Source organism: Vicia villosa, unplaced genomic scaffold, assembly GCF_029867415.1.
Source record: "Vicia villosa cultivar HV-30 ecotype Madison, WI unplaced genomic scaffold, Vvil1.0 ctg.004221F_1_1, whole genome shotgun sequence".
NCBI lineage: Eukaryota > Viridiplantae > Streptophyta > Magnoliopsida > Fabales > Fabaceae > Vicia > Vicia villosa.
In genome coordinates this window covers 86,014-113,907 of record NW_026706392.1, presented here as the reverse complement: position 1 = coordinate 113,907, position 27,894 = coordinate 86,014, and the positions used below count along the sequence as shown (strand labels likewise).

Sequence of the window (27,894 nt, the reverse complement as noted above, 5' to 3'; positions counted from 1 at the left end):
CGGATAACTTCAGAGCTTTGAATTTCTTCTTACATCACTTCATGCTAGATTGTATCAGAACATTGTTGAATGTACCAGAGCATCATCATAGCATCTCTACATCCTGAAATGTTACAGAACAAAACTAAACGACAAAAGTCAGCATGAATGAGTTAGAACATAAAATGTGTATCAGAACACAAAATATGTATCAGAGCCATATAAGCCATATAGAATATATCAGATCCAATAGACAATGTATCAGAGCAAATAAACAATGATTTGGATCATATTCTATTATCAGAATTTCTGATCATTCTTACTTCTTGCTTCTGATTTTGAGGCTTCCTAGCACTCAGCTTGCTTCAAGAATCCAAGAGCTTGATTCATCATCTTGTTGCTTCTCATGTTGATCTTGAATCTTCGATTCCTGCAACAACACAACTTAAAAACATATGAAGCTTGCAGCTTCTGTTAGTAAAGCAACTGATTAAATCAAATCATTTATCACATATTTCTCCCCCTTTTTGTCATATCATCAAAAAACAGAGAAGATTCAGATACAAATAAAAAGAAACACACAGAGAAAAAAGGATGATTTCATTGAAGTTCAAACAACAGGTACAGAAGTACACGAAGAGAAGGAAGACAAGATGCACAAGGATTGATTGAAGAATGCAAAGAAATGGAGAAATAAATAGAGGGAATGTGGGGAAGGAAAACGTTCTAGGGAAGGGAAACGTTTGACGGATATAAAAAAAACATAAAGGACAATAAAAGAAATGATGAATGGCATTTAATGTTATTTGACGTGAGGAGAGATAATAATGACAAAAGACGTGATTTGCACAGTTACCTAAGTAGACGTCCCCTCAACTGCACGCACGCTTGTCCAGGAATAGTGAACACGTGTTTACCATCTGGATAGCCAGTTACAGCTGTTTTGCTTTTAAAGAGATTCTGAATCAACTTAGACATTGAAACATTAGTAATAACTGAGTCACAATTTCTAATTGATTTCAATCAGAACTTCTTAAAAAAGAAATCCAATTTCATTTCAGAAGATACTCATACATAAGATCTTCTCATCTTCTCATTCTGGGTATAAATCCATACTGATATTCTTCAGAATGAACTTAAACCTATCTTCAGCAAGGGGTTTTGTAAAGATATCAGCCCATTGATGGTCTGTATCCACAAAGTTTAAAGATATAACACCCTTATGAACATAGTCCCTTATGAAATGATGTTTAATCTCAATATGTTTAGCTTTTGAATGTAAAATAGGATTCTTAGATAAACATATAGCAGACGTATTATCACAGAAAATAGGAATGTTACTCTCATATATCTGATAATCTTCCAGCTGACTTCTCATCCAAAGCATTTGTGTGCTACAACCAGCAGCAGCAACATATTCTGCTTCTGTTGTTGAGAGGGCAATAGTAGCTTGCTTCTTGCTGTACCATGAGATCAAATGACTTCCAAGAAATTGACAACTTCCAGAAGTGCTCTTTCTTTCTATTCTATCTCCAGCATAGTCAGCATCACAGAATCCTACTAAGTTGTAGTCTTTAGATCTTCTGTAAACTAAACCAACATTAGTAGTACCTTTCAGATACCTTAGAATTCTCTTAACCGCAGTTAAATGAGATTCTCTTGGATCTGATTGGAATCGAGCACACAAACAAACACTAAAGAGAATGTCAGGTCTAGAAGCAGTTAGATATAGAAGAGATCCAATCATACCTCTGTACAACTTCTGATCTACCTTCTTACTTACCTCATCCTTACCCAGTACACATGTTGGATGCATAGGAGTTTTGGCTTCTTTGCTTTCAGAAAGATTAAACTTCTTCAGAAGTTCTTTCACATACTTCGTTTGATGAACATAGGTTCCATCAGAAGTTTGGTTGATTTGAATCCCAAGGAAATACTTGAGTTCTCCCATCATGCTCATTTCAAATTCAGCCTGCATAGACTTAGCAAACTCCTTTCCAAGTGTAGCATTAGATGTTCCAAAGATAATATCATCAACATATATTTGACAAATTAAAATATCCTTTTTAAATGTTTTACAAAAGAGAGTAGTGTCCACTTTTCCTCTAGTGAAATCATTTTCCAGAAGGAAAGAACTCAAACGTTCATACCAAGCTCTGGGAGCTTGTTTCAATCCGTATAATGATTTCTTTAATTTAAAAACATGATTTGGAGACATGGAGTCTTCAAAACCAGGAGGTTGGTGAACATAAACTTCTTCATCTATATAACCATTTAAGAAGGCACTCTTGACATCCATCTGATAAAGAGTGATGTTGTGTTGAGTGGCAAAAGAAATTAATAGACGAATAGATTCTAACCTGGCCACTGGTGCAAAGGTTTCTGTATAATCAATCCCTTCTTGCTAACTATAACCCTGAGCAACCAGTCTGGCTTTGTTTCTTACCACTTCACCTTTCTCACTTAGCTTGTTTCTGAAAATCCACTTAGTACCGATGATGTTAAATCCTTTTGGTCTAGGAACCAAGTCCCATACATCATTCCTTGTAAACTGATTTAGTTCTTCTTGCATGGCAATTATCCAGTCTGGATCTTCTAGAGCTTGATCAACCGAAGTTGGCTCGATCAAAGAAACAAGACCTAATTGACATTCTGCATTGTTCTTAAGGAATGCCCTTGTTCTGATGGGATCATCTTTCTTTCCAAGGATCACATCTTCTGAATGAGCTGAAGCAAGTCTAGGTGATCTTCTGACTGTAGGTTCTTCAGAAATCCTAAGATTCTCTAAAGATGCAGCAACTTGATCTTCTGATCCATTGCTTCTGAGACTGCCAGCTTCTGCAGCTTTGCTTCTTGGTTCTACTGCTTCTGATATATCAATATCAAAATCTGCAAAATTCTCAAACTGCTTTGGTTTTTCAAGACCAAGCTTATCATCAAACCTGATATTGATTGATTCTTCTACAATCAATGTTTCAGTATTGTATACTCTGTAGCCTTTAGAGCGTTCAGAATGTCCAAGAAGGAAACACTTTTGTGCTTTAGAATCAAACTTACCAAGATGATCTTTAGTATTCAGAATAAAACATACACATCCAAAAGGATGGAAATATGAAATGTTGGGCTTTCTGTTCTTCCACAATTCATAAGGAGTCTTATTTAGAATAGGTCTGATAGAGATTCTATTCTGAATATAACACGCAATGTTTATTGCTTCTGCCCAGAAATGCTTAGCCATATTGGTTTCATTGATCATGGTTCTGGCCATTTCTTGTAGAGTCCTATTCTTTCGCTCTACAGCTCCATTTTGCTGTGGAGTTCTAGGACAAGAGAAATCATGGGCAATACCATTTTCTTTGAAGAACTCCTCAAAGAATCTGTTCTCAAATACGCCACCATGATCACTTCTGACCTTTATGATTTTACACTCCTTCTCAGATTGGATCTGAGTGCAGAATTCAAAGAACACTGAATGAGACTCATCCTTGTGTTTCAAGAACTTTACCCATGTCCAGCGGCTATAATCATCAACGATGACTAATCCATATTTCTTCCCTCTGACAGATGTTGTTTTGACTGGGCCAAACAGATCAATGTGCAAGAGTTCTAACGGCCTTGAGGTAGAAACAACATTCTTAGACTTGAATGCAGGTCTGGAGAACTTGCCCTTCTGACATGCTTCACAAAGAGCATCTGATTTGTATTTCAGATTTGGGAGTCCTCTGACCAGATTTAGTTTGTTAATCTGAGAAATCTTTCTCAAACTAGCATGTCCTAATCTTCTGTGCCAGACCCATTGCTCTTCAGAAACAGACATAAGACAAGTCACCTTCTGCTTCTCAAGATCAGAAAGATCAATCTTATAAATGTTGTTATTCCTCTTGCCTGTAAATAGGATTGAGCCATCCTTCTGACTTACAGCCTTGCAAGACTTTTGATTGAAGATTATATCATAACCATTGTCACTTAATTGACTTATGGACAATAAGTTATGCGTTAATCCTTCTACAAGAAGTACATTAGATATGGAAGGAGAGTTACCAAGACTTATGGTTCCAGAGCCAATGATTTTGCCCTTCTGATCTCCTCCAAACTTGACTTCTCCACCTAGTTTAAGCACCAGGTCTTGGAATGTAGACCTTCTTCCCGTCATGTGTCGCGAGCACCCAGAGTCCAGGTACCATGACGTTTTGCTTTCTGTCCTCTTTGCCGCCAAGGATATCTGCAATAGGAATAATCTTTTCCTTAGGTACCCACATTTTCTTGGGTCCTTTCTTGTTAGTTCTCCTCAAGTTCTGATTGAACTTGGGTTTAGCAAAATATTTAACAGGAGGAACAATATGATACTTCTTATTCTGAGTTCCATGATATTTCTTAGGTTGTGTCACATGCTTCTTGGTGTGTGTTATGTGAAAACTTTGTGCATGTGATGTGTGCTTAATATCATGGGAGTGGCCAAATTTAAATTGGTTATACAGAGGCTTGTATGATATTTTCATATCATCCACAGATTCAAGCTTGTATGGGATTTCACCCTCATAACCAATGCCAACTCTCTTGTTCCCAGACACAGCATATATCATAGAAGCTAGCTGACTTCTGCCAATACTTCTAGATAAGAAATTCCTGAAACTTAAATCATATTCTTTCAGAATATGATTCAGACTGGGAGTGGATTTTTCTGAATCAGAAGGAGATCCAACATTATTGGATAATTTTAAAACTTTTTCTTTTAATTCAGAATTTTCCAACTCAAGCTTCTTAGTTTCAAATTCAAATTGCTTTTTCAGCTTTTTGTATTTGATACTAAGATGAGCTTTTAATTCAAGAAGCTCTGTTAGACTGGAAACTAACTCTTCTCTAGATAGTTCAGAAAATACCTCTTCAGAATCTGATTCTGATGTAGATTCTGATCCATCATCTTCTGTCGCCATCAGCGCAAAGTTTGCCTGCTCTCCTTCAGAGTCTGATCCTGATTCTGATTCAGAATCATCCCATGTTTCCATAAGACCTTTCTTCTTATGAAACTTCTTCTTGGGATTCTCCTTCTGAAGTTTTGGACACTCATTCTTGTAATGTCCAGGCCCATTGCACTCATAGCAGACAGCCTTCTTCTTGTCAGATCTTCTGTCACCAGAAGATTCTCCACGTTCAAATCTCTTTGAACTTCTGAAGCCTCTGAACTTCCTTTGCTTGCTCTTCCAGAGTTGGTTCACCCTTCTGGAGATCATGGACAGTTCATCTTCTTCTTCAGATTCTAATTCTTCAGGATCTTCTTCACTAGCCTGAAAAGCGTTAGTGCATTTTTTAATATTAGATTTTAATGCAATAGACTTACCTTTCTTCTGAGGCTCGTTTGCGTCCAGCTCTATTTCATGGCTTCTCAAGGCACTGATAAGCTCTTCCAAAGAAACTTCATTCAGATTCTTGGCAATCTTGAATGCTGTTACCATTGGATCCCATCTTCTGGGTAAGCTTCTGATAATCTTCTTTACATGATCAGCCTTGGTGTAGCCTTTATCCAGAACTCTCAATCCAGCAGTTAGAGTTTGAAATCTTGAGAACATCTTCTCAATATCTTCATCATCCTCCATCTTGAAGGCTTCATATTTCTGGATTAGAGCAAGAGCTTTAGTCTCCTTGACTTGAGCATTTCCTTCATGAGTCATTTTCAAGGACTCATATATGTCGTGGGCCGTTTCCCTGTTAGATATCTTCTCATACTCAGCATGAGAGATAACATTCAGCAAAACAGTCCTGCATTTGTGATGATTCTTGAAATCTTTCTTTTGATCATCAGTCATTTCGCTTCTCGTGAGCCTTACACCAGTAGCTTTAACAGGATGTTTGTAACCATCCAACAGAAGATCCCATAGATCAGCATCCAGACCAAGAAAGTAACTTTCCAGTTTATCTTTCCAATATTCAAAGTTTTCACCATCGAATATTGGTGGTCTAGTATAACCATTGTTACCATTGTATTGCTCAGAAGAGCCAGATGTAGATGCAGCTGGATTTGTTGGAATTTCACCAGCCATCTTTTACTGAAGCGTTTTTCTCTTCCTGAATCTTTTCTAAACACGGTTAAGTGCTTGCACCTTAGAACCGGCGCTCTGATGCCAATTGAAGGATAGAAAAACACTTAGAAAGGGGGGGGGGAGGTTTGAATAAGTGTAGTCTAAAAACTTGAACGATAAAAACAATATGCACAGTTATTTTTATCCTGGTTTGTTGTTAACTAAACTACTCCAGTCCACCCCCACGGAGTGATTTACCTCACCTGAGGATTTAATCCACTAATCGCAACAGATTACAATGGTTTTCCACTTAGTCCGCGACTAAGTCTTCTAGAGTATCCTGATCACAACCTGATCACTCCAGGAACAAATGCTAAGACACAAGCTAAGACTTTCTTAGAGTATCCTGACCACCACGTGATCACTCTAATTACAACTGCTTAGACACAAGCTAAGACTTCCTAGAGTATCCTGATCAACACTTGATCACTCTAGTTACTTACAAATTAATGTAATCAATTCTAAGAGTATTACAATTGCTTCTGAAAAGCTATAATCACAACAGTGATATTTCTCTTAACGTTTAAGCTTAATCTCACTAATATATTACAACAGCAATGTAGTGAGCTTTGATGAAGATGAAGTTTCTGAGCTTTTAATTGAGCAGCGTTTCAGCAAGTTAATATTCACAGAATTTGGTTCAGAGTTGTTCAGAATTAGTAACCTTGCTTCTCATCAGAACTTCATATTTATAGGCGTTTGAGAAGATGACCGTTGAGCGCATTTAATGCTTTGCGTATTCCGTACAGCTTTGCATTTAATGTTTCACGCTTTTGTCAACTACCTCGAGCCTTGTTCACGCTGTGTCTACTGACGTTGCCTTTAATAGCTTCCAACGTTCCTTTTGTCAGTCAGCGTAGCCTGCCACCTGTACTTTCTTCTGATCTGATGTTTGAATATAATATTTGAATATCATCAGAGTCAAACAGCTTGGTGCATAGCATCTTCTTGTCTTCTGACCTTGAAGTGCTTCTGAGCGTGATACCATGAGAACTTCATTGCTTCTGCTTCTGATCTCAAGTTCTTCTGATGCTTTCATAGACCCATGTTCTAATTCTGTTTTGACCATCTTCTGATGTCTTGCCAGACCATGTTCTGATGTTGCATGCTGAACCTTCTGAGACAAAGCTTCTGAGCGCTGATTTGTGCATACTCTTTATATGTTTCCTGAAAGGGAAATTGCAATGTATTAGAGTACCACATTATCTCACACAAAATTCATATCCTTGTTATCATCAAAACTAAGAATATTGATCCGAACAAATCTTGTTCTAACACACTTGTTGATTCAAAATCCAAGCTGGAATCCCTATCTTATTAGGGTTGAAAAAACACTTCTTTCATTTAAGTGATGTAAGCGACACACTTGTTGTTGAAGCGGTAAAGCGGCAAGCAACAAAAGTTTTGGAAGTATTTATCCGGAAAATTACCGTGTCCACAGAGATTAGTGCTACTGAATTGTTGTTCGACGGATCCTTAGTTATGAGTTTGGATTAAATGAGTTTTAAGTAAACACGAAAAATATAACATATGAACATAAAAAGAATACATTCTTGATAGAGACAACTTATCTGGTTTGAATCTAAACTACTCCTCACAAACTTAGATTTATCACTCCATCGCACTCAATCTACAACACTCATCAGAATCACCACATATCCCTCACATCAATGTCCATTTCTACAACACCGACGAGAGTTCAACTATATTGCTCTTTCGACGATGTCTTAACCGGTAGAATAAAACAGAGGCATTAAACTTAGATATTATGTGCATGTTAACCCCAATCCTATCTACAGAATCTAAAGCTAACAGATATCCCCCTAATCAAGATTCATGATGTCTATTTCTACAATAACACAAATCCAAAGGATTTAAGCAAAAAGATCAAGGAAACACCAATTAAGTTTGAAAAGCAAACTTTATACAACTAATAGAAAGAGTAACAAACATCCATGTGTTTAGAGTAAACTTACAAACAAAACCCAACAAAAGAGAAATACACAAAGAAGAATGAATAAGAACCAAACATCTCACGGGTTGTCAGCTCCGATTTGATGAGGAATTCGACTTCAGATCATCCGTATGCAAGCTCCAATGGTGTTTTCAAGCTAAATCTACCAAAAAATGACCTATGACTAGTTGGGGTTCAAAAATACCCAAAACATAACCTAAATAATCTGTTTTTTACCTCTTGAAAAAATCAGCTTTAGTGTTTTGGCCATAACTTGAGAACCGTAACTCCGATTTGCGCTCAGTTCGAAGAGTTTGAAAGCTTATTAAATTTCCTATCTAACAATGATAAATATCAACCAAATTGATTATTTTTTATTTTTTATTTTGAGCCTTATTCGTTGATGAGTTGGTTCTGTTGCTCAAAATCGCGCGTTTGAAGCCGTGTCTTCGACACTTTATTGCTCATGCTCCAAAAACACAAGAATACCTACAAAAAGACACAAAAACTATCAAAAGGTATAAAAGTATATGAAAATACAATTAAACGTATTTATACACAAAACGGGAAGTTATTCAACTAATATCAACAAAAGTCTCGATAAGTGCCACAAAACATATATATATATATATACAAAATAAGTACATTTTGGCACTTATCAAAATCTCCCCAACTTGAACTTGTTTGTCCTCAAACAAGGACAAACAAACTTAAAGAATCAAAGGTAAAAATCCAAAGAATCAAGAATCAACAAAGTTTAGAAAACGAAACAATTGCAGGGTTCAAACCAAAAACGCACAAACAAAGTAAAACTTACCACAATCCTACAACGACAAATGAAAATGAAACGAATCCTAAGTACAAAAATCATACAAAACATTCTAAACAAAACACGCTCAATCACGAACCACGCCTAGCAAAAACTCATCGGTAGATGAAAAACACTGAAAGGTGAGGACTTTGACACACACCCAACAATCTTGCAAACAATAGACAAAATTATGCGTTCATCCAAAAATAGTATTGAAAATGCAACAACACGAATCACAAGGACTTTCAAGGTTGTAATGTAGCTCGGTTAACAAACAAGTGATAAGTCCTAAAGCTAATCGAAACAAAAACTTGCCTAAACCTGAGGGAGTAATTACTTCCACAAAGTTTCAAGCAATAAAATTCAAATCAAAACTTTCTTCCTTAATCACAAGTTTCACACCAAACACAATACTAATTAGCACACTCTTATTCATACTCTTTTTGTTATTTTCTATTTCAAAAAATTTCTCTTTTTTCTTTATTTTTCTTTTCTTTCTTTTTCACATTTTTTTCTTTATTTTTCTTTTTCTTTTCACAACCTCATACCAACCACAATATAAATGGGCAAACATCCTCTCCCCAACTTGAATACAACTATCATCATAATAAGAATACTCCATACTTTCTAAGGCAAGGTAAAAATTCACACTATAAATCATAGTGGAGGGTTCAAGAAAACAAAGAATCAACATCCGACACAATTGAAAACCAAACACTCATAGAGAAGCATTAAGCAAAAACAACATGGATATTGACAAAAAGGCTAAAAGGAGGTTACTAATGCTCACACACTCAGAGGATGAATTGATATTTGGCTATGGTAGCTGTGCTCAAAATCAAACAAGTGCCTTGATCACTTTCGTGCATTCACAAAACCAACACAAACGAAAGATTAAACATAATAATATCCAGTTAAAACAAGAAATGTCGGTCTCTTGCATATATACACAATGGAAAGCCACCTCACATTTATGGTAAAAAGGGAAAATTAATTGTGATTTAAGTCATGAGCAAGTTATGCAAAAAGAATGAGTAATATGAAATTTGTACAAATGAAGAGTCTCATAAACATGTTATGCTATAGAAAGCGATAAACGAGTACCTTGATACATACAAAAGAATTGGAGAATTACCAAATGCGACTCCAAGTAATCGAGCCAAAATTTGAGTCTAAGCAACAGCAAAAGAATTAAAAAATAAAACTATAAAATACTATACTATAAAGCCTTGGTGTAAGTGGAAAAAAGGCGAGCCGAGTGAACCATTAAAAAGAGTTCACTGGCCAAAAGTTACAAGGCGCGTGACGCGTGGGTTAGCGCGTGAAGCGTGCTATACTAGTTGGGTAAAAACCAGTACAACAACAATGCAGTCCCAGCCACTCTCCACTTCTCACCTACACAACTCATTTACAAAAAAATTAAACAGAATTTACAACCGTTGGGGTGCCTCCCAATAAGCGCTTGTTTTACGTCGTTAGCTCGACGCCATTATTGTGCTCGGGTAGTAACTTCCTCCACGTCACGCCAATGCTCTCGCCTCAACGCAACCTAAAGAAAATGTCCTAACCACGCACTTGAACAAATGTTACGAAACAATAATATACAACAATACGTAAACAACATGTATTAACAAACACGTAACGATAAGAAAAAACACGATTTTCATAAAAGTTTGGTGAAATTAACTAAACAAGTGGAAAAGTGAAGATTTGAAATTAAAGAACTATCCGAGTTCAACTTGTTTAATAAGTCCACCAAACAAAATTAAAACATGTATCTATATAATCCACTATACAAAAATATACAAGTATTAGGGAATTCACAAATATACGATATTGATAAAACTCAAAAACAAAGAAACTATCGCAATGCAAATTCAATAAAAACAACAATCCCCGTCAATGGCGCCATTTTGTTGAAGCGATAAAGCGGTAAGCAACAAAAGTTTTGGAAATATTTATCCGGGAAATTATCGTGTCCACAGAGATTAGTGCTACTGAATTGCCGTTCGACGGATCCTTTGTTATGAGTTTGGATTAAATGAGTTTTATGTAAACATGAAAAATATAACATATAAACATAAAAAGAATACATTCTTGATAGAGAATAACTTATCTGGTTTGATTCTAAACTACTCCTCACAAACTTAGATTTATCACTCCGCCGCACTCAATCTACAATAATCATCAGAATTACCCCATATCTCTCACATCAATGTCCATTTCTGCAACACCGACGAGAGTTCAACTATATTGCTCTTTCGACGATGTCTCAACCGGTCGAACAAAACAGAGGCATTAAACTTAAATATTATGTGGATGTTAACTCCAATCCTATCTCTAGAATGTAAAGCTAACAGATATCCCCCTAATCAAGATTCAAGATGTCTATTTCTACAACAACACAAATCCAAAGCATTTAAGCAAAAAGATCAAGGAAACACCGATTAAGATTTGAAAAGCAAACTTTATACAACTAATAGAAAGAGTAACAAACATCCATGTGTTTAGAGTAAACTTACAAACAAAACCCAACAAAAGAGAAATACACAAAGAAGAAGGAATAAGAACCAAACATCTCACGGGTTGTCAGCTCCGATTGATGAGAAGTTCGACTTCGCATCATCCGTATGCAAAAAATCTATTTTTCACCTATTTATCTACCAAAAAATCTATTTTTCTACCAAAAAATGTCCTATTATGAGTTGGGGTTCAAAAATACCCAAAACATAACCTAAATAATCTGTTTTTCACCTATTTAAACACTTTGAAACTCGCACAACGCGCTCTGTGCTGTCTTGAAAAAATCAGCTTTAGTGTTTTGGCCATAACTTGAGAACCGTAACTCCGATTTGCGCTCGGTTCGAAGAGTTTAAAAGCTTATTTAATTTCCTATCTAACAATGATAAAATATCAACCAAATTGATGATTTTGTATTCTTTGATTTTGAGCCTTATTCGTTGATGAGTTGGTTCTGTTGCTCAAAATCGCGCGTTTGAAGCCGTGTCTTCGACACTTTACTGCTCATGCTCCAAATACACAAGAATACCTACAAAAAGATACAAAAACTATCAAAAGGTATAAAAGTATATGAAAATACAACTATTCACAAAGTATACGTATTTATTATTCAACGAATATCAACAAAAGTCTCGATAAGTGCCACAAAACATATATACAAAATAAGTACATTTTGACACTTATCACTTGTAAACTCGGGTTAACGTCCCTCTCTTATTATGCAAAGAACACTTTTTTTCTCTCAAAATGTTTGTGGTGAAATAGGTGAGATATTTCCCCTGCTAAGATGATAATTTGTCTCTTCCTCTTACCAAAAATAAAGTTTAGCTTCAATCTTAGGCTTTGAACAAGACACAAATAAAACATCACCAATACACGGACATAACTACGACTGCTCTGATTTCACAAATTTCCTTGGAGAATATGTAGGTACGAGGTCTATCCTCGACGAGCACTCAAAGCATAATTGCCTATAGTTCCCCGAACTACAGATGCTCTGACTACCTCAAGGGATATGTAGGCTGAGATTTGCAAGAATATTTGCGAGCGCACTAAAAAAAACCAGTTTAGGTCCCTCACCCTTTTTAACAATCCTCACTCTTTTCCTTACACAACGGAGAAACTTTCTCAATAAAAAACGAGAAATACAACTCATAGCACAAACATAAATAAAAGGCTTCCAATCCTCAATCTCTCAGGTGCTCTGCACCTACACATCATTAGGGTTTATTTATATTTTTTCCCTTTCCTTCATAGGATATATTAAAATTTCAAATGTAAACGCGTTCCCAAGAGTGATGGACCCTCCTTGGGAAGGGGTGTCACCTTCCGCGTGGTACACCACAACATCCTCTGCAACATCATTTGGATTCTCAGTATTGTTGGTAGCTTGAGCGTGATAACGCATGCTTATTCTTTTGAATGAATTTGTTTTTGTGTTTTGGTTCTTCCGCTTTTATATTGTTCCTTATGATTCTTCATCCTCTTCTCTTGGAAGTTTAAAAATCAAATATGCTCATTATTGTTTCTTTAATTTTATACGCTTTCTATTCTCTTTGGAAGTTGGAAAGATTACATACCTCGAGTTGTTCAAATTTATTGTGTACTTATAATACAAGTTTTGACAATAACTCAAACATGGTGTAGTGTTGATTCTGGTATGATACGATTGACATTTATTCACATATAATATCACAACAATTATTAGGAATAACTGTTGTTAAAGAGTGTGTGCTTTCCTGTTTACTACGACAGTCACTGGTCCGTGATTGAAAGTGTCGCATATACTACCACACGCTACATAACAACGACTGGTCCTGTGTGATTATATATGTTTCTCAATCGTTGTTAAATGTCTTTTTTTGTAGTAGTGAACCTTTGTAAAAGGTAGGAACTAAAAAACTATATTGAAGATTAATTTTAGCTAGGGAAAATATAATAAATAATAAAGTATAAAAGAAATGAGGGACATAAACCTGACTCAACAATTAAATAGTAGTCCTAAACAGGTAATGCAAAACATCATGTAGCAAATAGATACACACATAGGCATAACCTTGCAAATCCATCGCATGGCTTGAAACCATATGGTAAGAACAATGTGTAAAAATTCGGAAGCATTCTAAACAATCCCATCTTTTAAGGAAGGTTGAACAAATCGATCACAAACACTAACAAATTCGCATAATGCATAATAGCAACCCCTGTGATTTAGGGAAGGAGAAATTGGGTGGGAGGTGAAGAGGTCTTTAACACATCCGTGAAAAGGTCTTTAATCACCACAAAAACCATTGTCTGGGTGGGAGAAATTGGCCAAAATCCAAACGCTTAACCACCATGGAACCACTGATGGGGTGGTGGAGATTCAAACGCCTTAAAAACTACAAATCTCAACTGATGTGGAAAGAAACGAATATGAAAATCAAGAAACAACCGCCAACAAAGCGCAATGTGAGAATAACAACAACAACCAAATCTAATGAATCAATCTTTAAACTAGAAGAAGAGCTTCCATAGGCGATGAGGTTCCTTGAAACAACCCAAAAATGATTTAGGGAAGGTGGTGTCGCGACATTAGAAACGTGACCACACCACTTTATCTTGCACCTAGTGAAGAATGATTTTTGAAGTGTATAGACAAATTTTTAAAATTTAATCTATAAAATTAAATTTACCATTATCATATTCTAAAAATTAACATTATATTAATGATAAATTCATTTGTCTCTAAAAAGTTATGAGGCCAAAGAAGCAATGGTTGACATTCAAGTTTCAACTAACTAATCCATTCTTTTACAATCTTCGAGGAAGAACAATATCTAAATACAAGCCATAACATAAGCCATAACATTAGTATAAGTAGCTTGAAGAAAAAAGAAGCAATCATATATGGGTCCTAACACCAAGCATAAAATGGATCCTCATCATCAATCTCAGCAAAATAATCATAAAGATAGTGACATGCAATGGAACAAAGCTGAAAAAACAACAAAACCAAAAAGCAGACGATAAAGGCCAATATGGAGAGAAAAAAAAAAAGACAAAAATCAAAGAAATACCTCTAAGGACATCACTCTTGTAAATACTAATAGCAAAAAGATAGTTGATAGGTTTGTAAATACTAATAGCAAAAAGATAGTTGATAGGTTTATCGATAACGATAACACCATCAATGACATAAAGCAGGAGAAACAAAGCATTGGGGTTTACATACTCATTTCTTAAACCCAATTGTAAAAAAGATTAATTCTTCTTTATTATATCCATTATGCAAACCTAAACGGCCCTTTTCAAATATACCCAATTCACATAAATTCTTTAAAATTTAATTTATATTATTAAATATTTTTAAATTAAAAATTTATTAAAGATAAAATTCATTTATCTCTATAAAGGTGTAAGGTGAAAGATGCAATAGTTGGCTTCAACTCACTAATGAATAATCCATTCCTTTACAATATCATCCAAAGAAGAACAATATCTGAGCACAAACCTCAGCATTAAAAAAGTAGCTTAAAGCAAAATGAAGCAACCATATAAGATAATCAAACTAGTCATCAGTTGCAACATTTCAGAAAAAAAACAGGAAGAAAGAAAACCAAAATCAGACGCTAGAAGATGAAGATGGTGCTGACTTCAGATAAACTTTCAGAAAACTTTCGAAACTCTTCATTCTTTTCTTCAAACCTATCATGTCAACTTTCATAGTGTTCAAATTACTTTTCATAGTCTGAAGCATCACCAATAGATCATCCAACTGCGCCGCCTTGTTCACCAACAACTCCGCCGCTTCTTCGTCATCCTCGTCCTCCTCCTCACCACCACCATCATCATCATCATCATCTTGAACATCGTTCGGCGCATAAAAATCATGCGATCCAAACGATTCCACGTGCTCCATAGCCGTCGAAGTTAGATCAATGATATCACTGAACGATCTGTGCAAGTAACTCTCCACGAATTGAGGATCAACCACCATCGATTTCCACCATTTGCAAACGCATCTTAGTTGCAAAGGATCAGTTAAATCAATTCTGGTAAGGATTTCGATTATTAGTTCCTCTGGGAGAATCGTGTTTATTGACTCCGCCGTGGCTTCAGTCATCCTGCGTAGTTGTTTCCGTGTTATTACCGCCATTGTTAAGGGTTAGATTTTGTATTTTAGGGTTTTTGCGGGTTTAATTTACTGTAGCGGTTTTTATTTCCGCACGGGTCCGAACGTGTGCACTTTCGTTTTATATAACCTCATAGTACCAAAATTATTGAATAGCCCCTTTTGCTTTTTTTTCATACATAATAAATTGGGGCCAATTTTGATATTTCACCACACAAAATTAGTTTTGGTTTAATGTAATTTTTGTGATAGGGGTGATTAGTCATTGCCACAATCACCAAATTATTTTAATTATTAATAATAATATTTAATTAAAATGAATAATATTTTTTAATAATATTAGTAATAATAAAAATAATAATTTAGGATAGCTTTGGTCTTATTTATAAGAAAAACTTTACTTTTTTAGGTTCATTGAAAAGACAATGTATATGGCTAATATATTGTCTAAATACATTAATTATTTAATGTATCTTAAAAATACTTTTTTTCTTATAAATAGAATCTGAGGGAATAATATATTAGTACTAGAACGTATCTACTAGTAATATAACAACAATAACTTAAATAGTGGAGAAGTTTTTGCATGGAACTTTTGTTTTCCCTGCTGCCACACCATCGACACCGGTCAAGTCACCAGATAAAGGTGCATCTAAGTCTCCTAGACCGCCATTCTGGGATATTCTCACTGAAAGACAAGGAGTCACTATGTGAATGAGATAATGGACCTAATTGAAAATGGACTATAAAAGTCTCTCTAGAAAGAAAAAATTGATTGCTACCAAATGTCACGATGGATGAGAAGCTTTTTGAAGAAATATGCAATTCTTGGAAGGAAGAGCTAGTCATAAAACTTCTTGGAAAGAATGCGAACTATCGTTTGATCATGAAGGATATGTTGAAGAAGAAATGAAAACTTACCAGAGGTTTTGAGATCATAGACGTTAACAATGGTTTCTTTATGGTCAAGTTTGAACTACTCGCAAGTAAGGAGAAAATTGTGTTAGAAGGCCCGTGGATATTGTTTGACCATTATTTGGTAGTGGCTCGATGGACTCTATACATTGCATCTCCTCTTTCAAAGGTGGAGAACACTTTGGTTTAGATCGATTTCCATTTTCCAGGACTTAACTTATTGTATTATGATGAAAGTGTCATTCTTGGTTTGACATATTTTATCGGCACTCCTGTTAAGGTAGATTTTAACACCCTAAATGTAGATAGGGGAAGGTTTGCGAGAATTTACATGGAATCTATATGACCTTATCGGTTATCAGAAAGGTTAATGTTACTGGCCATTTATACAAGGTTCACTATGAAGGTCTTCACATTATTTACTCCAGATGTGTCTATTATGGACATCACACACGTGATTTCCATAATACACCCAATAATCTAATGAAGTCGATCGTTCCTACGGTGGCGCAACCAAGAGGTCTTCCAAGCAAATGTTGTCCATGAGCAAAGGCTAATGGAACTACATTAGGAAGTGGGCGATTATAGTGCCAAAATTATAGCAAAATATTTTGGAGAAAAATGCAGTCATGATGATTGGCTGGTGGTGCAAAGGAAAAAATGCAACAAAAGAGTCAGTTATGGTCAAGGGAAATCTTTATCAAATAATGCGCCTAGATATTCAGTGAGTTCTAAAATCAAGGGGATTGATGTTTCCTTAAAACAAATAAGCTCAGACACCAAAACTGCTTGACCCAATCACTTAACGCAGTTTCTAAGAAATAACCATTTGATAAGAGTAGTCACATCTTAGACGCGCGTCAGCCGTCACATAGAGGGGACCCATGCTCCAAGGAAAAGTCTGCAATGTCGTAATCACATCTTGCTATTAGTGGGTCTTCCCACAAAACTAGGAAAATTCCTTCCCAAAACAAAAGGGTGTGCCTAGCACTGGTTGGAATTTCTTCAAATAGGCTCAAGTACGTGGATTTTGAAGTTCTTAGAAGAGGTAGCCAGCTGTAGGAGATTAGTAAACAAGGGTTTATCAAACCTATAAATAAAGAGGAAGTGCGGCAGGCGCTCAAGAGCATTGGTGAAACGAAATCCCCAGGCATAAATGGATTCAACTCTAAAATTTTCAAGACGGCTTGGAATATCATTAAGAAGGACTTCGTAGAAGCCATATTTGATTTCTTTGAGAAAAATTATCTTTATTCTGCTTGAATTGTTCATTAGTAACTTTGATTCCTAAAAGTCATGAAGCAATTTCTATGAAGGATATGAGGCCGACCGCGTCTTGCACCACAATTTACAAGGTTATTTCAAAAAGATAAGATCAAGAAACTTTCTCAAAAAGATTTCAGTACAACGGTATGCTTGAACAAATCCACCATTACCAAGACGTTCGTACTATTCAGAAGTTGTCTTCCATGCTATCATGATAAAGTTCCAAGCTACGGGCTAAGGAAGTAACGTGTTGTACTATCCAACATCTACGCTTGAAACTATCAGTTGGAACGTAACCAATGGCTCTGGAAAGGAATCTTCTATCCTCCCAACGTCTCTTTCTTTGAATACTATAAAAGAAGATTAAGATTTAAGAAGAAAGGTTGTGAATGCTGAAATAGCGAATGCCTAGGCTGCAAATGCTACTCAAGCTGCTTATGCTACTCAAGTCAAAATACTTAAGCAAAGCTGAAAGCTGAAGGAAGGCTCCCATTCACCTTCAGAGTCTTTCTTAGTATCTCGTAACATTTCGAACTCTACAAACCTTCTGGGTATTTGTCTCATTCTTTGTGGTCTCTGAACATGTTCTGAATCTTCTTCAGAACTTGGAACAGTGTCAGCTTCTGGACCTCCTCCAAAAACACCATCTTCATAATTACCACCTTCAGAAGTTTGACCTATGGAGTCTGGACCACCTTCAGATTCTGGATCACCTTCAGAGTCTGGATAACTTCCAAAGTCTCCGTCAGATTCACCTTCAAAGTCTCTTTCAAACACTGATTCATGTTCAGAATCAGAATCATCTTTTGACTCTGACCCGTCTTCAAAGTCTCCTTTTAACTCTAATTCCTCTTCATAATATTCAGATTCTGAAACATCTTCAAAAGTTACCTCAGGTTTTAACACTACACCAGAGTTGGATTGAGATTTTCTCCAATACCATGCTTCTAACTTCATCACAATGATGTATCTGTTGACTTTAACTTCAGAGTCATCTTCTGATTCTGACTCATCTCCAAAATCAGACTTGACTTTAGATTCAGAGATAACTTCTGACTCAGACTCATATTCAAAGTCTCCTTCAGAATCAGAAAATGTTACTCGTACAGGCTCCTCGTCAGATTCATAAGCTATCTATAGCACAGGTTCCTCATCCGATTCTCCTTTGGCTATGTTTGTTTCTTCTGACTTCCTTTCCTTATTTGACTAACATTCCTTAGCAAAGTGGTCAAACCTATTACACCAGTAAAATTGAACCATTCTTTTATCAAGCTTCTCCTTTGCCTTCTGATGTTTCTTCCCATCAGAGTAGGAGGCTTCTAACTTTTGAGAACCACCATATAATTTCTTGACTTCAACCAAGATTGCTTCTGGTCCTTCTTGACAAAAGAAGCTTTTAGAGCCTTCTCGACCTCTCTCACAGAGGTTCTCTCAGTTAGACACAAATCTTGTGCTTCTAGACTGCTTTGCAGCTCTTCAATTCTCATGGTGCTCAAATCCTTAGATTGTTTAATAGCTACAACAATGTAATCAAATTGAGGAGTAAGTGATCTCGGTACCTTCTCAATAATCATTTGTTCTGAGAGAGTTTCTCCACAAGTTTTCATCTCATTAGTGATCAAAATCACTCTGGAGATGTAATCAAGTACCTTCTCATTGTTCTTCTTAATGAGATTCTCACACTACTTACGTAGACTCGGAAGCTTCACCTTCTTCACTGATGCGTCACGGCCATAGCACCGTACCAGTGTGTCCCATGTAGCCTTCATCGTCGTCGAATCAAAGATCTTTTCAAACACATTCACACCCACGCATTAATGGATGTAGAACAACGCTTTATGATCCTTCTTATTTGTTTCTCGTTGCGCGTTTCTTTGTGCTTCAGTTGCATCCGCAACAAATGACATGTAACCCTCGTAGACAGGATCAAACACATCTTGAGTGTCAAACAACACACGCATCTGAATCATCCACCTACTCCAATTCATTCTATTAAACACCAGAAGTTTTATTTTTAAACCACAGTTTCCACTGTTCATCTTTGATATTTTGTAAGAAATCACTTAAATCTCACCAAACACTCGTGTATCCCGGTCCGTCGAAATCAAGAAATGTGATTCTGCTACGATTCTGATCTTCAATTCATTGTGAATTGAATGAATCTGAAATCAAAACAATCACACACCTCACGTACACTCGTGTTTTCCTTCCCGTGGATCTGAACAGGAGCTCTAATTAGCAATTGTTGGTGCACAGCAGAGCAAGGTAAAGATGGAAGAAGAGAGAGAAATTAAAGTGTAACAAATTTTTCTACTCAATTGAAAACGGTTACAAGAATGATTCTACTCTGTTACTAATTACAAGACAAAATTGTAATATATACTAAATTCATATTGGTCCAACTAGTTAAAGTCCAACTCAAGGCCCACAACAAGCTAATAGTAAATACTGAATGTGCAATTACACCAACAAGAAATTATAATTTTTTTGAAAAAGATGAAAATGTGTGTAATGTAAAGAGAAATAGACTCAAAGACATAGTGAATACGGCGCCTTAAAGGCCCCAAAGCTCTTCCCCTTAAGTTAAGGCGATCCATTAAATATATATATTTACTTGAGAATGTAACATAGTTCATTAGACGTCTAGCCGATAGATGACAACTTATCAAGAATTGAAGAGTTTTGAGATCCACAAGACAAAGTGATTGAGATACAAACTAGTTTTTTTTTTAGCTAATCTTACGAAAAAAATTTAGTCGTCTTGTATATTTTAAATAAAGTCTGGTGAGACATGAGCTTTCCTAATATTAGATTATAGATTCTTATGACACACATTCAAGGTTGAGACTTGAGATTATGTATGGGTTGCTTAAGTGGTTGCAATCAAATAGCACGTTCAATTGCAACTTTTGTGTTGAAGTGAATTGGACTATACTACTTGTGATGGTTGTGCTTTCAATTTACCCAAACATCGTAAAACAGAAAATTGAGTTTGCCCAGTGAAGACGTTTGAGAATAAAGAACCAAACAGTCGCTATATGCTGTGTATTTTTTAAAAAGTTGTATCTTTGATTTTGAGCTAAATATTATTATGCGTAGGCTATAGGTTAATAAAATATGAAATGACTAAATATATTAATAGGCGTAGTTCAAGTTCAAAATTTGGAATGCATGCATGGTTGAATAGTCATCAATCTATAAATTTTTTAAACTTAATATTTAAGAACCGATTAATTTGTGAGAGAATCTCAACATAACCGAAGTCCAATTAAAGCGAGGACTAACTTCTTTATAAACTAATCCAATATTAAAATTATTGACATAAGCAAACTTTAAATAAAATGTACATATTAGTTTTAACAATTGGTTTAACTCATCTCAACAAACCTATTTCTATTGTGAAATGTATCATTTTATATAAATATTTTTCAAGCATGAGATTTGGAATTTTTCGAATATATTTTTTCACATCAAAGAATATTGAACATTGCATAAATATAAATAGTAGCGTGTTTGTAACTTGATCAACTAGTGCAGAAAACACTTTTTACATCGGGCGAAAAATATATTTTACATCGGGTCTGGATCCGATGTAAATTCAGGCGATGTAATAAATCCAGGACATTTTACATCGGGCAACAAGTCGATGTGAAAAATCATGATATCACATCGGTTAAAATTACATCTGATGTGAAACAAAATCCAATATTTTTTTTAAAATATATGTGCGATATTTAACTTCGAGTTCGTAATAGTCCGATGTAAAATGTATGTTTTTATATCGGTTTCCATGATAACCCGATGTAAAATGTGGGTTTTTACATCGGTTTCGTATTTGGCCCAATGTAATATGTCCTGTAATTTTTTTATGGATAGATCAGTTTCACCTTTTTTTCTTTAATTTTGTTATACCTAATTTTTTATATTTTGTCAATATCACACAGACCACATTCACCTATCTGATAGATAAAGCTCATAACTTATAAAAAATGAGATTGAATTGAATATTTGCATGTATAATCATAATTTTAAATATCTGATAAGACAAACGAAAGACCAAGAAGTTTGAGCAATTTATGCTGAGATATCCGCCACTATTACAAAAGACAATAGTGTCACTGTTATACAATGAAAGATCTTGTATTTCCTAGTTAGCCATATGACAATCAATAAGACGAGCTTGAATTATTTTGCAGAGGAATAGATCAGAAGGAAGCATCCACCATTCACTTTCTTCCCTGTATTGGTGATTACCACATAGCACAAAGGTTTAGAAAAAGTTGTCAAATAGTCACAGCAAATAGGTACTATCAATTTTAATTATCTGATAAAAAATAATTATTTGCTACTTACATACTAAATTCCAGGATTGAATGTTGGAATGCTTGTCATGTGAATGAACTATATAATGAATAAAACCACAAATGAAGACAACTACCTGATACAAGAGACCCATTTCACAGTTAAGGTTAAAACAAATGCCTGAGATAGTGAACGAGCTTATTTGATATCACTTTAAATAGAAAATAATATAATGAAAAATATGATACTTCACATAAAAGGCATGTGTGGTGTCCGACACCAACACAACAGTGACACATGGTTATATTCAACTATTACTTTTAAAATCAAATTATTATCAGTATTGACATAGTGTTGTGTCTTGTAATGTATGGTGGCCGTGTCAGTGAATTCAAATTCTAGACCTTAAAATACCTATTATATGAGAGATAATAGCAACATATATTTATAAATCAAAACAAATCTCTATTTACAAATTTATAATATTGATTTAGGTCAAATCTAAATACGGTGAGAATTTTATTATTGAAACTTAAAATATTTTTAAACTAGTTAGGTTATGATTCATATTAAAATTTGTGGTAAGAATGTATTAATGTATATACATATCTCAAAATCTGTATGAGAGAAGATGAACAATCTGAGTTGAGATCATGCCTAACTCAGCATGTGTTTTAGATTTAATACATATTACATAACCTCCCTTCTTTCTCTTATACTAGTCAAGTGAGTCACACCTTAAATATAGTATAGACACTAGGTTAAATACTATATACTATATTCTGTTTGGTATAAATTTAACAAAACAGTATTCTTAATCACCTGCATGAACTTACCCTCTCTTCTTAGAGACGTGTTTTGACTTCCAATCTATTCCGTTTGCTAAATATTTATATATTTTAGTTACTTAACTAATTGAATTTCAAACGATTCTTTCACCTATTTTAATTGCAATTTTCTTTGACAAAGACAAACTCAACATGAACACTTCACCAAGTTTATCATCACTTCCAACCTAATCCTTGTTAAGCACTTTTTTTTCACTATAGCCTCCAAAACAAATAAAGACGTGTTTGGATTAATTGATAAAATCTATATCCAGTCAAAATCGATATAAGTTGGTACGTGTGTGCTCATATATTATATAGTATTATATAAATGCTTGTTTTGACTCTTTATAGGTATAAAGCTCAATTAAAAAATGATCATTGTTTCTTTTTCTTTCTCTCTAGTTAGAAGCAAGTTCATGTTTAGAACAACTTACAACATTGACTACGGAGGTCAGATTCCACACAACATATAGCCGAGCAAGGCCAGCTGGTCGCCTAGGCCCTGGACTAAACAAAGCACTGATTCCATATGGAAATGGAAATAACACACCAAGAGGGAGGACAAATAAAACTAAGAAGAAACTCATTAGCGGCAACAAGTATATCTGAAGTAATGTAAGCAACACTAAGATGAAATCTACAAGGAGTAATATAGACATAAACAGACCAACTAGATCCTGCAATGAGACAAAAGAGGGTTGGAAAAATTCGAGCATGGAGACACGCAAGGTTTTATACAAATGAATATAATGCAGTTTTATAAAGATGAATATAATGCAGTTAACAAGGGAAACATCTTAATACCTGATGGCCAACAGGTTTTGTATTAACAAGGTAAACCCTCTGTATAGTCCCCTGAAGCCCTCGGACCTTATCAACTTCCAAGCAACATCCAAACCAGGTAATAAGCAGCAATTAAGAATCAGTGAATGCTATAACATTTTGATAAGGAAGAAGATGAGAGAAGAGAATAGTACCACATCAATTGGAGTATACACAGCTTGTGACACAACCGACGATGCCATGCCTGCAATGCCATTCGCTATGGCAGCCTTACTAGTTTCAGATAGTTCAAACGGTTTAACCATCTTGAAGGAAGCTTCCTTAATGGTCTCTAAGAAAGTGAGAAATACGATTCTGGTAGGTATTGTTCCAGTAAGGACCGTCGCAAACCCTTTATACAAACCATGGATACCGTCTTTCTTAAGCAATCCTTTGACAATAGAAGATGCCGTTCTCTCTGCAGCATCCTTTGTAAAAAACTGCATCTTAGTCTTCACAACAGAGATATGGTAGAGTAACACAGTAATACCAGAAAATAGTCCAGCTCCCCTACATAGAATTTCATTACATCTAGCCTACAGAAACAAACAACTAATCTCAATAAGGATAAAAAGCTTCGCAAAACTATAAAAAAAAATGTTTATTAGTATTTACAATCCCCACCAATTTCTATGATAGAGGTTCCATGTAACAACTACTATAAGATCTGAATTACACAAATTGAAAGAAAATGGTTCTGTTACAATTACGGTGTTTGATTTTATTTGTCTTCAATAATTCTTACCACAATACAAAGAACACACAAACATTTACTACAATTCACCTGTATATAATAGCAAAATCCAAACACATTAAAACACAAAAGCCAAACAAAGCATATAAAATTCTTACACTATTTTCAGACAAATATCAGAATGTTGCTACGGTTAGTAAGAAGAGAAGAAGGAGTCAAGAGTCAAGAACCTGTAGAAGAAGGATGGGTGGTCGTCAGATTTGAATTCGGAGCAAGTGGGTGGTGTCGGCTAGGAGTTGGGTCGGAGAACAAAGGAAGATGGAGGAGGTCGACGAACAAAGGAGGAGAACGGAGGTCGGTGAACAGAGGTCGGCGGAGGAGGAAGGCGAGTGGGTTGTGACGGCCGAAGAAGAAGAAGGGAGAAAAGATTTTTGTGAGATTGGGCGTAGCATAGAAGGGATAGGGTTTTAGAGAAAAATTGGGCAAAACATTTCCATCGGTTTTTTAATGGCCTGATGTAAAGGCCCACTATCGTAACATTTCCCATCGGGTTTTATTTGGACCCATGTGAAGGCTCACTAAGCGTAACATTTATCACATCGGGTATTAACTAGGCCTGATGTAAAATCCCTTATAACAAGATTTTCATTTATTTACAATTTTGCCACCGCTTTTTTTTATTCATTTTATTTACAATACTGCCATTGTGTTATACATTTTTCATTTTTTTATATCATTGGAAATAAATACCTGATGTAAAATGTTTTGACAAATATTTTTCACATCTTATATTTTGATACCTGATGTAAAATTCTTTAAGCAAATGTCCTATTTTTAGTAGTAATAGGGTTTGATGCTATATTAAAATTAGAATTTGGTTTAATTTCTCTTTATGAAACCTATATGATGATGAGTATCATTTTATATAAAATTTTATCAAACTTTATATGTAATACTACAATCAATGTAGGATTTGAAATTTTTCCAATACTACAAAATAACATATTCTTAATATTCTTAAGTCTAATGTCTTCAAAATCACCTATGAGATTGTCATACCACATCTTTGTGTATATTCGCATAAAGTGTTTTTAATAAGAATATGTTGAGTATGTATCATATTAAGGCAAAGAGAAAAATAACATGTGGCAAACAATCATGTATATAATGTCCGAACCTAATATATTGATGTGAGGTTTTATAAAATTAAAAAGTTACTTGCATATGGACATATATTAATTAAAAAGGTTGACCAAGCCAGTTATCAGTGACAAGTTTCAAACATGGCTTAAATTTGTTACATGATTCTTAGTGCTAAGAAAGAAATGTACCTCCCTAGTTGACATGATGTTATCGTCATGCATAACTCTTCATAAGGGTTTGATATTCGCCAAGGTGGATATTTTTTAGGGTTAATAGTACTTCACCCCCTGTAATATTAGCGAATTTTGCTTTTCCCCCCTCCCTACCTTTTGGCAACGGTTTTTTCAAAAAAACCGTTGCCAAAACCTGCCTTTGGCAACGGTAGGGGGGTAAACCGAAACACGCTCATATTACAGGGGGGTAAAGTACTATTAACCCTATTTTTTATTATGACTAATATTAAGACAATGAGAAACACAATATGCGGAAACTCCAAACATGTCTTAGGCCTAGCTGTTTATTGTGGGTAGATGACTGGGAGCGCGAGGGCATTATGCCTCGCGGTAAAGTTTAGGTTTATTAATGTAAATTGATTCGTATTATTATATATATTTATTGTAACACTATAACCTTAATTTATCATAGAAATAAAACAGTTATATCTGCTCTATAGTCACAGAGGTATACATCATTTCCAGAACTACCTTAAAAAGATCCATCATGTTTTTTATGTCATTTTTGTTTCTTTAATATTTCATACTGATTTTTATTCAAACAATTTGTATTAGATGACGATTAATCGTGATGTGACATTTGAGGTGACAAGATTCGGCTAAAAGGGTAATTTCATATTATGGTAAAGGACGGTTAAGGATCAATTGGCTCAACAAATTTTATTGAAGACGCTGCGTGAGTTGAAACCAATTGGCATGGAGGATATATCATAATTTTTTCAGACGACGCACTACGTTAGAGATGAAGTAGAAAGTCGCAAAATTAATTCTCCGATGTATTTTAGATGAGGTGATGTATCATATTCTGAACCTAACAAAACCGAAGGAGATTTCAGAAAAACTGGAGAGTCAATATTTGTCAAAGACAGTAGTAAAAAAGTTGTTTGCAAAGTAGCGACTATACAATGTAAAGGTGGAAGAAGTATTTGATTTGCGACAGCATGCCAATGTTTTAAGCAATAGAAGAAGCGTGTCTTTGTTGTTACACGTAAGTTGTGAAGGGATTCAAGTAATAGAATCTAATTAAAGTTATAATCAACAAATATGTTAAATTTTGATGATCAGTTAGTAATGAAGTAGTAAGTAGCAACAAATTTGACAACATCTTGTTTGTGCAGCAAACAAAAGTAAGTACTTAAGATTATTGACTCCATAGGAACTGATGTGATTTCAAAAAATTTCAATAGTTTCTAAGATTTTAAGAAAATTTTGTGTAGGAATTTATTTGTGTAATATTTAATGATAAAATAATGGTAAATGAACTTGGTGTTTTAACATATCAGAAGGCTTGATGGGGTTAGATTTAATCATCTTATTTTCATGTATTATCGTGATCAGTAATACGTATCTCTGATAAGCAAATAATATTACCATTTATTATTCTTTGTTCATTGTTCATTGTTTATGTCTAAATTAACAATGTAAAATCAATTGTATTGAATAATAGACAATCTGTCAGTTTACTAATATACCATTAAGATTCATTAGTATTTGTGGATGTTAGACATAAATCTATGTCTAGAGTTTAGTATCTTGAAGATGAAAAGCTTTGATCGAGTAAAGAAAATTATTTCTCAATATTGATTCAAAACCATGAATGTGAAGTCAAGACTATTTAAGTATATGATTTGATAAAGACAACTAATATGCATTTGTATCAAGAAAGGATGAGCAAAAGGAACAAATGGCTATGGATCAAGATTGCAACTTTGATGAAAATTAGTTTTGATTGATTGATCTTCAAACTCAAATTGGTACAAGTTAAAATTTAAACCTTAGTATAATTTAGTGCTAAAAAAACACCTATATTTTCAAGTAATTTGCACAAGCATTTTTCACTTTTTGCTTCTGAGTAACCGGTTACATGAAGTCACGTAATCGGTTACTTGAAACTGGCAGTGTCTCTGTTTACATGTTTTTGGCTTGTTTTGGACGAAGTAACTGGTTACCTCATACCAAGTAATCGGTTACCTATGCATATTTTTTGAAATTTTTAAGGCATCGCTTCAAAGTAACCGGTTACCATTGAACCAGTGAGACTTTTTCATGCATTTTTTTATTCAAACAAAATTATTTTTTAAGCCATTGACCATTGCATTAGTTGATCATTATACATCCTTTCTAAATGGTATGATACTCATATAAATATCATACAATTCAGATTTCAATGCTTCACCTCTTTCATTGCAATTTAACATCATTTTCTCACAAATTTTCATACAAGTGCTTTTGAT

At 34.8% G+C, this 27,894-nt stretch overlaps 2 protein-coding genes across 2 annotated transcripts; both read right to left on the bottom strand.

The window, feature by feature from the left end:
- Positions 1–14,815: 14,815 nt before the first annotated feature.
- LOC131641887 (uncharacterized) lies at positions 14,816–15,561 on the bottom strand. Its single transcript, XM_058912181.1, has one exon. The coding sequence runs from the start codon at positions 15,477–15,479 to the stop codon at positions 14,946–14,948; it is 534 nt and encodes a 177-aa protein (XP_058768164.1). The 5' UTR covers positions 15,480–15,561; the 3' UTR covers positions 14,816–14,945.
- Positions 15,562–21,736: 6,175 nt separating this feature from the next.
- On the bottom strand, positions 21,737–23,660 carry LOC131641886 (uncharacterized). Its single transcript, XM_058912180.1, has 3 exons — positions 23,203–23,660; positions 21,990–22,074; positions 21,737–21,874 (listed from the first exon to the last, which is right to left on the bottom strand). Exons 1-3 carry the CDS (start codon positions 23,482–23,484, stop codon positions 21,822–21,824), a joined length of 420 nt encoding a protein of 139 aa, XP_058768163.1. The 5' UTR covers positions 23,485–23,660; the 3' UTR covers positions 21,737–21,821.
- Between the last annotated feature and the right edge of the window lie 4,234 nt (positions 23,661–27,894).

What these genes read in the sequence shown, in the direction of transcription:
- LOC131641887 (XM_058912181.1), bottom strand. Translation starts at nt 15,479, where the DNA reads ATGGCGGTAATAACACGGAAACAACTACGCAGGATGACTGAAGCCACG.
- LOC131641886 (XM_058912180.1), bottom strand. Translation starts at nt 23,484, where the DNA reads ATGCTCGAATTTTTCCAACCCTCTTTTGTCTCATTGCAGGATCTAGTT. An exon ending in TGACCTCCGTAGTCAATGTT is followed by an intron (nt 22,075 to 23,202) that starts GTAAGTTGTTCT and finishes CTCTTGTATCAG; the next exon opens with GTAGTTGTCTTCATTTGTGG. An exon ending in TCAATCCTGGAATTTAGTAT is followed by an intron (nt 21,875 to 21,989) that starts GTAAGTAGCAAA and finishes TCACCAATACAG; the next exon opens with GGAAGAAAGTGAATGGTGGA.